Source organism: Pyrus communis, chromosome 1 (genome assembly GCF_963583255.1).
Source record: "Pyrus communis chromosome 1, drPyrComm1.1, whole genome shotgun sequence".
NCBI classification, from domain to species: Eukaryota; Viridiplantae; Streptophyta; class Magnoliopsida; order Rosales; family Rosaceae; genus Pyrus; species Pyrus communis.
Genome location: NC_084803.1, coordinates 10,645,542 through 10,655,847, shown reverse-complemented (window position 1 = coordinate 10,655,847; position 10,306 = coordinate 10,645,542). Strand labels below are relative to the sequence as shown.

The 10,306-nt window shown below is 36.6% G+C and overlaps 2 protein-coding genes across 4 annotated transcripts; one reads left to right on the top strand and one right to left on the bottom strand.

The window, feature by feature from the left end:
* The first annotated feature begins 2,749 nt into the window (after positions 1–2,749).
* Positions 2,750–4,068, top strand: LOC137728546 (transcription factor MYB82-like). Its single transcript, XM_068467305.1, has 3 exons — positions 2,750–2,955; positions 3,091–3,220; positions 3,324–4,068. The coding sequence occupies exons 1-3, from the start codon at positions 2,802–2,804 to the stop codon at positions 3,811–3,813; spliced, it is 774 nt and encodes a 257-aa protein (XP_068323406.1). The 5' UTR covers positions 2,750–2,801; the 3' UTR covers positions 3,814–4,068.
* Positions 4,069–5,423: 1,355 nt separating this feature from the next.
* LOC137734578 (uncharacterized) lies at positions 5,424–10,095 on the bottom strand. Of its 3 annotated transcripts, none has more exons than XM_068473817.1 (15): positions 9,913–10,095; positions 9,649–9,819; positions 9,498–9,549; positions 9,283–9,390; positions 8,590–8,674; positions 8,387–8,480; positions 7,862–8,254; positions 7,578–7,637; positions 7,373–7,471; positions 7,173–7,283; positions 6,931–7,002; positions 6,720–6,836; positions 6,179–6,328; positions 5,989–6,089; positions 5,424–5,836 (listed from the first exon to the last, which is right to left on the bottom strand). In XM_068473817.1, the coding sequence occupies exons 1-15, from the start codon at positions 9,973–9,975 to the stop codon at positions 5,506–5,508; spliced, it is 2,007 nt and encodes a 668-aa protein (XP_068329918.1). In that variant the 5' UTR covers positions 9,976–10,095; the 3' UTR covers positions 5,424–5,505. The 3 variants fall into 3 exon arrangements, with proteins under 3 accessions (XP_068329918.1, XP_068329924.1, XP_068329929.1); XM_068473823.1 differs by having other exon boundaries at positions 8,387–8,477; XM_068473828.1 differs by having other exon boundaries at positions 8,387–8,441.
* Between the last annotated feature and the right edge of the window lie 211 nt (positions 10,096–10,306).

Here is a 10,306-nt window from a genome sequence, read left to right as displayed (position 1 = left end):
TAGTGCAATTAATGTTGAGGAGCATGATTGTTTTTGGTTGTCCAAAAAAAGAAAAAAAAAAAAAAAGCAATAAATTGCTGAATGCAAGGAACTGAAAAAGGAGAAATAATCATCGATCGTATCTGGTCGTAAAGCAAATTTATGTACAAGTACATTTGATTTGAAACTAGCTTGGGCCAGGGAAAGATCGGAGTATGAGTAGAGAGCATGTGAATGCTTCTGGAGGCGAATGGTCATGTCACTCCCCCCCCCCCCCCCAACACATAGCATATAACGCATTTCCTATTTGGTGGTCCTTGCACTGGCAGAATTAGCAAGAAAATAAGAGAAATCACACACCCACCATATACAATTTTCAAGTAAAAGTTGGCGCTCCTCGTTTAAAGAGATGCACCCTTTGTGGATGGTGGGGCCTTTCCCTTCTTATCATGACTTCATACTAATTTTCATATCAAACTCTTTAAATATGAACAACTTTTTGTTTTCGTATTTGTCTCCACTTGAGTAAAATGGGTTTCAAGTTCAAAGTATTTCATTTCAAGGAAAATATATATTTACAGTTCGATATTTGATTGGTTGTTAGTCTCACTGTGGTAGTTTAATTTTGTTATGATGTTGTGGGCTACGTAATGTTACTAATTTACAAATTACTAAAAGTAACATGAATAAATTGATAGCATTATATTAGTGTGAAGTGTGAAATTCACAAAAAATTTCACCAACCATATTTTGCCCATTAATTCTTTAAGATATTTTAAGTTGCATAAATACCATGTTCCACATTTTATTGTGGAATGAACTGAATCATCATAATTGAAATCCAAAACATCTTTACAAAATTCAAACATAATCATTCTAATTGAAATTCAAACATCTTTAATGACTCAATTAAAATGCCCGCTTTTGACTAAAGACACCTATGTTGGATACTTCAATCTTTTTCATATAAGTTAAAAGATTTTTTTAGTCAAAATAGTCTTTGAGATTGATATAACTTCTCATTTTGGTCCATGAGATTTGAAATTGATAGAAGTGGTCATTGAGTTTGTCCACCATCAATCATTTTGGTCATTTCGTGAAAAATCTCCATCAAATAAGATATGACAAAATTACCCTCAATTTTTGTCCAATCATTTTGGCTTGTTATTTATTAAATTTAGAGTATTTTTGCCATTTTGGTCCTTATTTAACAAAAGTTTTCACAAAATCACCAAAATGATTGATAGTGGACAAATTCAAGGACCACTTCTATTGATTTCAAATCAAAGGGATCAAATTAAGGAGTTATGCCAATGTTAGAGACCATTTTGGCTAAAAAGCCTAAGTTAAAAATTAACACTGCAAAACACAATTGCTTAAAGTATCCAAAAATGATTGTAAATATGAAATTTCCTACTACAAATAAAACAAGAAAACGTGTACATAATACATTTTGTATTAAATAAATCTATGAGCAAAGTTGTTGATCTGAGGGTCGTAATGACTTGTTCTCGAATCCATGAATGCCGCAAGGATTTGGCTTGAGGCAATAGAGGAACTGACACATGTAGTGGTGCTTGATGGTTCTTCACAAGTGTGGTGAAGAATGTAGAGAACTTTCTGAGTCTTCTAAGTGCATGTAGAGTGCTCTGGAGTTTGAGCGTCTGAGTGTGAGAATGTGTTTCTGAGGGAGGCCTTTCTTTGTTGTGGAGCCTCATATTTATAGGTGATGCAAGTCTTGATTAAGGTTTAAGTTGGTCTTGATTTTGGATTTGATTAATTGAAAAAGAACCAACACTTGATTTGGACTTGGTTTGTTATTTGACTCCATAAAAAAAATCCTTGATTTAATCAAATAATCTTGTATTTAAATCAAACAAATAAATCACATTTCATCCTTAATTTGGCCATCCATGATTTAGCCAATCTCTGCCGATTTGACATTTCATTTGTTTTAAATTTAAATCAATTAATTTGTTTGATTTAAATTTAAATTAATAAAGATAATTTCTTAATTCATTTTCGCCAAATGTCGACGTGTGTCACTCTTAATTACTTGTCCAGTTTTGATGAGTCACATGTTATTGTACGATTTGTAAGACACACAATGCGTGTCACGTAAGCCCTGATATGTTGAAAATTTAATGTGTTGGTGAGTATTTATTTCACCAAAGTTTACATATCTACAATGATATGAGATGATTAGCAAATTAAAGGGAAAAAAGGGTAAGGCATTCAACTCACGTGGCCAAGGCTTTAAAAGATGAACTGGTTACCACCCGTGCATCTCTGTGTGAAGGATATCACACGTAGAATTGTAGATGCCCTTTTTTCTTTGGTAAAAAATTGTTGTGGATGCCATAACCCTAACGCTACTGCCCTTTTGTAGTAAAAACAGTGAATACGCACTAAAACTCGTGATACGTGAAATTACACTGAATTGCCTAGTACTTATAGTACTTACTGTTCTATCGGCTGATCACTCTGTCTTTCCATCTTTCTCTCTCTCTGGAATCTTAGCCAAAATTTGTAGTAGTCAGTGGGAAGCAAGATTTTCTTTTACAGGAGGAGACGTGGGGTTGCTAAGGACTCAAGATTCAAGAAAAAGCTAAAGTAGGAGGAATTTAATTGAAGCAAATTAAAGAGGCCTCCCATTACCATTCATTTACGCACGTAAGCAGTTTTCACGTTCTTTAGTCTACAATTACACACATATATATACACACACACATATAGCTAGCTAGCAGGTTGACTCACAAAAACTAAAATATCGAACCAGATATATAGTAGTGTCTCAGCTGTGTGTGACAGTGATTTTCGTCATGGTGATGGCCAAAAACAAAAGATCATTAGTTGTGAAAGCAGGAAATGCACAGCCGAAGAAGAACTTGTGGAAGCTAGAGGAGGACTTGATTCTCAAACAATATGTGGAAACGCATGGTGAAGGCAACTGGGCAACTGTTTCCAAGCTTTCAGGTTCATTAGTTTATTACTTAGTTAATCATCAAACTAGCTCCTCTCTCTCTCTCTCTCTCTCTCTCTCTCTCTCTCTCTCTCTCTCTCTCTCTCTCTCTCTCATAAACACAAGCATGTGCACATGCATACATGCAGGTCTGAAGAGGGGAGGAAAGAGCTGTAGGCTAAGATGGAAGAATTACCTGAGACCTAACATCAAACGCGGAGACATGTCCCAAGAGGAGAAAGACCTCATCATCCGCATGCACAAGCTTCTTGGCAATCGGTATAATTAATCGTCAACTAATCAGCATCATCGCTTTAATTAATTCATCACTTAACCTAAATTAATTACTTTAGTTGTTTTGCTATAAAATATATACACATAGATGGTCACTGATTGCTGGTCGGCTTCCTGGCCGGACGGATAATGAAGTGAAGAACTACTGGAATACCCATTTGAACAAGAACACCAGCTGCTGCCCAGCTGGAGGCAAAAGAAAAGGTACCACTATGACAGACTACTCAAACCATGACACCAATATCACTAAGAAGAAAAACAAAATCAATACGAGTAAGACTTCGAGCACTGCCACCGCTACTGCTGATAATCCGATGATCATCAGTAGTACTGTTCGAAGTCCAAAAGACACCAATTCTGATCATCATCATCAACATCACGAGGAGCCGAATGATGGACTCATATTTGCTACTACCAGTACTACAGAAGAGAGCTGCTTTTACTATGATGTGGACATAGAATCTCCAAGGGAGCTGCACTACTACATGCCTAACTGCAGTTCAAACTTCAATCCGGCGTTTGTGTTTGATGATGAGCCTTTCATTGGCTACATGGACCCTTTTCTTTTATTTGATTAAAAAAATCACTTGTATACTTTAGGTAGTGTACGTAGCAGCTGTTATATAGGTACGTTAAACCTCATAATAATTTAGAGCTAGCTAGCCTGCTCGAGTATCTAGCGCTTGTTTTTCTCAGCAGTTGAAAAACTAACAATAATCACCGACATTAGTTGTGCAGAATTGAGATCATGGATAGGCTTTTTAGCCACCTTGTTCGTACAATTAATACCCGTGATTATTATCAGGTTTTCTTTTGCATGAGTTTTAATGAATCATTGCACTATGATTGATAATGTTACACATGTTGATGTGATCATCTCTCTTTCTCTCCCTCCTTTTTTTCGTAGACACAAGAAAGAACTTTTTGACGACAAACATGTCAATATGTCACTATCATAAAATTAATCACAAAATTAATCATGTATTGACAAGTGAGAAAATTAAATTGCATGACAATAATTAAATTACATGACAATGCCTAATCAATTAGAAACATCGGCATAATAGTATATTCTCATTGCATGTCAGTTTCTCTCGCATTGAACACACGCATGATAACAAGATTTAATTTCTTTTACACACGTTTATTAAGTTCACAGCTTTTTAGCCAAAATGGTTCCTGAGATTTGCATAACTCTTCAATTTGGTCTCTGATATTTGAAATAGATAGAATTGGTCCTTAAGTTTGTCTACAATCAATCATTTTGGTCATTCCGTGAAAAGTCTCCATAAAATAAGAATAAAATGACAAAAATACTCTCAATTTTGATCAAATCATTTTGGCCTATTGTTTATTAAACTGAAGGTAATTTTGTCATTTTGATTCTTACTTAACACAATTTTTCACCTAAGGACTAAAATGATTGATGGTAGACAATCTCAGAGACCACTTCTATTGATTTCAAATCTTAGAGATCAAAATAAAAAGTTATGCAAATCTCATAAACCATTTAACTAAAAAGCCTTAATTTCACACCCCTGTCTCGGCAGAGTTGGATTTGCCCACGTCGATGTTATTTCTCTTATAAATCGACTTTTCAACTATGGCTCGCCTATTAGCAAAAAAGAAGTCATGATCTTCTTTTGATTAGAGCAGTAAAAAGTCTAATATGGTACATAAAGTTGAATATATAAAACTTTTGTTAAATAAAAAAAATATGGAATTGCTAAGAAGACTATTTGAACCGAAAGGGCTATATATTAACTAAGTCATTATCGACTGAATAATAAGCATGCTATTTTACAATAAACTAGCTCTAACCTTAATACTAACGGGCTATGCTCAAATCCTAGAGCTATAAGAAAACCCAAAAATAACCAAAATACTATTATTTTCTAACATGTAACTCAAAACTGGTCACTACCAACCACAAGTTAATAAAGTATTAAATTTAGGAAGGTTTAACAAAACACTTCTGGTACTGTTCACTTTTAACGAAAAATCACATCATACCTTTCTCTGATACTATTCATTATACATTTAAAAATAACTTTTCATTAAAAGAGAAGTTTTTTATACTTTTAGTTAGTTTTCCAATATGTAGAAAAAATGGGCAAAAGATGTACGTATCATAAAATTGACATGACACATCATAAAAGCCACGGTTGCAGGTAAACTGAGAAGCTAATTGTCTTCGAAAAGCAATTATTAGATTTCCAATACGTAGAAGTTTAAGGTCGATGAATCCTCCCTCGAATGGGAATTTACATTTACAATATGTCGTCTAGTTCTTGTTGAGGGTACAATAAAACATCATCAACGGGCAATGACGGTGGAGTTCCGGGCGGAATGGAAGCAGCACCATTCTCGCCGGCACATATGCACAGAGCCTCCGCGTCCCTGACCACTGCATCAAGATCTATACGACCGCTCAGTTCATTAATGAACTTCAGTAGAGTGTCGAAGTCCATTTGCTCCCCAATTATCTTACCACGGTGTCGCTTCAATATCGCCACACAGACATACAGGTGCAGATGCTCAGACGGATAATGTGTCCACAATACCTCCCACAAGCGCATTGTTTTGTCGAATTCAAATTCCCTAGAAATAGATATGCGATCAAACTCTATCAGGAAAAGTGGAGTGAAAGAATTATACAGTAACACTGTAATAATCAACTATATAGCTCTCACAAACATACAACCATGCATACATAAATAAATCAATATTAAGAACGGAGTGTGGAACCCGACCTTTTAAATTGTATTAGAACCCAGCGGAAACAAAAAAAGTAATTCAAGCAGTCCTTCTGAGTCAAGTGATTGTGCAACGGAGCGTCTAACAGCTCCACCAACTACAACAACAATGATTTAGAATGAATTAAGAACACAGAACTACTATTTCGTCCTGGCAAAGCAATGTAAAGGTAGATAAGAGAGAGACCTTCATTATTGCAAATAGTTGAGAGTGCATGCCACTTTGGTCACGGTTGAAATTTGGCCCAAGGCGCTCCATCAGTGAAACAAAACACCAAAACGATTCAGACTCATCCTCCATTACATACAAAATTGGGGACAGGAGATCACTCATACCCTGTAGGACAAAAGAAAGATACATCATACAATGATGGAACACAGCTATCACAACTGAACTGGGGCTACGAAGTTACATATTGAGGCAACTTACATTCAGAGTTTGAGATCATTATTTAAACATGCTGTTCTCACTTTACAAACAAGACCACAAGAGACAGGAAGAAGAAAGCTATATCCCAAAGCAATATCATTACTACATATATGACAAATGTGTATAATAAACCACATAGCTAATATGGTTACATATCGTGAGATAATCCCTAACCAAACTTTTACGTTAGCATGGTAAAATTGTATTTTACTTGAGCTTTATGTATTTTGCTTAAACGTAAAAGTAAATTTATGCAGCCAACTGCAGCAAGAATCTACTAAGCAGAAGAAGTAATCACCTGACAGTAACCAAGATCAAAGTTGTAAAATGAGTACGTTAAGAGTATATCACGTAACAGATTCACATTTGGATTATCGTCCCCGTCGTAGTAGGAGAGAGATCTGTCAGTCCTTACCTAAAGAAAATTACAACAGTTTCAGACTTCAAAACAGCAATAATTCATCACTGAAGTTGAAAGCTCAAAATAAATCCCGCAAGTTTCATGATACCACATCTTTCTCAATGAGGCCTTTTCTCTCCCTGAATTTTGTAAACCTTCTGGCCTGTTCTGGAGAGATACTCTGCAGAGGAAAATACAAATACATATCATAAGCCACCTAATCAAGCTCCTCAGGACAGTTGCATTTTTGTGCACGTTAGAGAGAGAGAGAGAGAGAGAGAGAGAGAGAGAATGTGTGTGTGTGTGTGTCTTGGACTCTTAGTGGAAATATACAATACTACTACTACCAACCTGCCATTGCTTCTTTACAGTTTCAAATTCTGACTTTTTAACGGCCCTAAGGTATTCCCTCTCAGCATCTGTTGAATCATATGCATGGTATCCCAACAAGAATGGCCAGACCTACAATCATAATTAAGAATACTGATGAGCTAATGCATATTCAAACAAAGTAATTAGTCATAGCTTCCAACATACAACAGTATAAAAACCTCTTTCCGTAGTTTGTGCTCAATTCCCCCATAAAATATTCTCTTTCTGAAAGCTTCTGAGTTGACGATCCTTCCTTCAGAATCCATGAAGGTTTCCCACTGCAAAAATAAACGGAACTTACACAAACCCATATGACAACAGCAACACATTTCTAGCAGCGTTCTACTCAAAATGTTCTTATTTTTAAAAGTGAAAAATCATCACCTCATCAGAGCCCAAAGGTGACTGTCGTGGATTTCCCCATTCCATTGATACTTTATCAAACTGCCAATTTGAACAAACATTCATAATACAATGGACCCGATAATTCAAAGGAAATTATATGTTTGACTAAGCTTAAATTACATCTTAAAACCTTTTATCCACGAATATTGGCAATTTGGCACCAAGCCAGAAAACTTCCTTGAGTTCATTTATAAATTGACAGCATTGATGGAAACAGTTTTTCCCAAAATGCATTAAGTAACTTGATAAAATGGAAGGTTTACCTCCACAGAATCTGGGGGGACAGGACTTTTCTCAGGGACTCTATTTGAATGATGGGATGCCTTCTGAGGGTAATCAATGGGAGGCTGGTTATTACTTCTCCTTTCAATAGCACCATATCCGTTACTATGATTATCACGGAAAAGTTGAGAAGTTGTTTCTCGAGCAAATTTGGTCACAAGAGAAAACTTTTCCAACACTTGAATTGAGAGATCTCGTGCAGGATCATGAACCCTTTGCCTTTGCCTCTCACTGTATTGAGAAATGCTTATATTTCCTTCTTGATTGACATCCCCACTTGTTCTCTCCTGGTTTAGATCTGAAAAGGTCTCGCCAACTGAGACCCCACTTGCAACAGAAAGCACCCTAGGCAACTCCAAAGACGATAGAGTTCTCTGAAGAAACAAATAAGTCATGAAAAATATTGCAGTTTCCAGCTTGATAGTATCATCAAGAAAACCAAAGTTGACAAAACAGATAAAAAAAGGAGGAGGTTTCATTTCAGTTTTAGCTCAAATGATGCATACCTGGAGAGGATTTTGAAAATCATTCACCAGAAATACATTTGCATCTTCAGCTGACCTGAAAACATTCAACAGAACGAAAATTCTGGACCACCTACTTTTTAATTGGAAAATAAGGATTTAGAAGATGTAGCGAAAGGATTCTTTCATCTTTGGACCTTAAGTTTCAAAAGGTATTATAACATTAATTAACAATAATAACCAACCTCACAAGAAACAAATGTTGCTTTATTGTAGCAAGGAACTCTTTGACTCCTCCATTATAGAAATACAGAGGAGGAAATGCAAGTCCTGCAAAAACTCACTTTCAAACCACATATACAAATACAAAAAAAACATCATACAAGAGTATACAGCTTTAGATGTAAGCCTAAGTAAATCAAGCAGCAAAACGAAGGTACCAAGCAGCAGAAACAGTAAACCCGATTCTATACTTACCACCATTTCTTTTCTTTTAACCTTTAGACAACTACAAGATTTTTTAGCATATCTAGTTACTTTCTTGAATTGTATGTACAAATTGTTCTTACACGGTAGAATATCTAGCATTTATTACTGTTTACTTGGACTACGAAAAAATTGTGAAATTACAGAATATATACTTAAAGTCTTGTACTTTGACCTGATTTGCTTTCTTCTACTACTAGATATAATTCCAAATTGGTTGTTCGGATTGGGATTGCACTACATTGGGACGACTAACAAGGCAACCACCGAGGCTTGCCCTCTAAATAGTAAGTATTATCATGCACACAAGCTCCTAAGATGAGTATTCGAATTACTTATTACACGAGCAAATTGCAGACAACAATATTCTACTAAAGTTTCCGAACAAACTGTAACCAACACCACATATAATTACTAATAATGCCTTACAAATCATGATAAAGTTGTTTTACCTGTAGCCAAAACGATGATAATGTACTGCCATCCAAGCGCTGGAGTGTGGCGGCGAATCGACCGGACCTCCGTTAATGGCACTGACCTTATGGTATAAAGATTCCTATCTACACCACCACAAGCACAAACCCAAAAAAAAAAAAATAAATAAATAAATAAATAAATAAATTCAACAAATTTAACAACTAAAATTCAAGGTCTAAACCTACAAAACCTTTCTCAGACACCCTAGCGTTCGAGTTTTGCCCGTTGTACGGAATCCATGTCTACAAATCAAACCGTACCAAACACGTCAACAATTAACAGAAATATCAGTAATCAAGCGATAATCTTTAATTAATCAATCATTAATTAATGAATAATACCATGAATAAGGAAGAACCGTGCTTAATTAGCCTCAATCTTCCACTAATCCTCTCGGAGGCGAATTGAGTAGGGTGGATGGTGACATTGTCTTTCAAGAAAACTACCTCGGCGCCGTCGTGCTCGCTGGAGCTGTGCTTCCCGCTGTCGCTCCGCATCATGCTCGCGGAGCCCTAATCCAAATCAAACCGAACAAAATCCCCAAAATAATTAACCCTAAACACTCAGAAACGATGAATTAAAGTTGGCGCCGGAGAAACGCTTACATGTTGCTGCGACGCGGCGTAATCGGCGTCGTCGGAGAGATCGTGGAGCTCTGGTTCTTGCATCGCCGACGATTGCAGATAGAAAGAAAGCGGAGAGGAGAGAGAATTCTTAGTGGGCAAGGCAGTGCGGTCGCCGTGGAGAATTCTTAAGGCGAGGGGTCCACGTAAGCGGTATGGCGCGTAATGAGGGTCTTTCCTCGTGTTCAGATAGCTTGGGCTCTCATCAGGTGAATTTGTTGTAAGCATTGTGTTAGATCATATCCGTTGGTTAGTGGAGATCTATCCGACCGTTGGTTAGATCATATCAGTTGGGCTCTGATATACTCTGCAAGCCAAGTTGACCCGGAAAGCCGAGCCGACCATAAAAACCGAGCGGAACCAACAAGCCAAGCCG

Excerpts from the sequence above, each read along its gene's own strand:
- LOC137728546 (XM_068467305.1), top strand. The coding sequence starts at position 2,802 with ATGGTGATGGCCAAAAACAAAAGATCATTAGTTGTGAAAGCAGGAAAT. Across the intron at positions 2,956-3,090 it reads AACTGTTTCCAAGCTTTCAG|GTCTGAAGAGGGGAGGAAAG; the intron begins GTTCATTAGTTT and ends GCATACATGCAG. Across the intron at positions 3,221-3,323 it reads CACAAGCTTCTTGGCAATCG|ATGGTCACTGATTGCTGGTC; the intron begins GTATAATTAATC and ends ATATACACATAG.
- LOC137734578 (XM_068473817.1), bottom strand. The coding sequence starts at position 9,975 with ATGCAAGAACCAGAGCTCCACGATCTCTCCGACGACGCCGATTACGCC. Across the intron at positions 9,550-9,648 it reads ACGGTTCTTCCTTATTCATG|ACATGGATTCCGTACAACGG; the intron begins GTATTATTCATT and ends TTTGATTTGTAG. Across the intron at positions 6,837-6,930 it reads GCCTCATTGAGAAAGATGTG|GTAAGGACTGACAGATCTCT; the intron begins GTATCATGAAAC and ends AATTTTCTTTAG.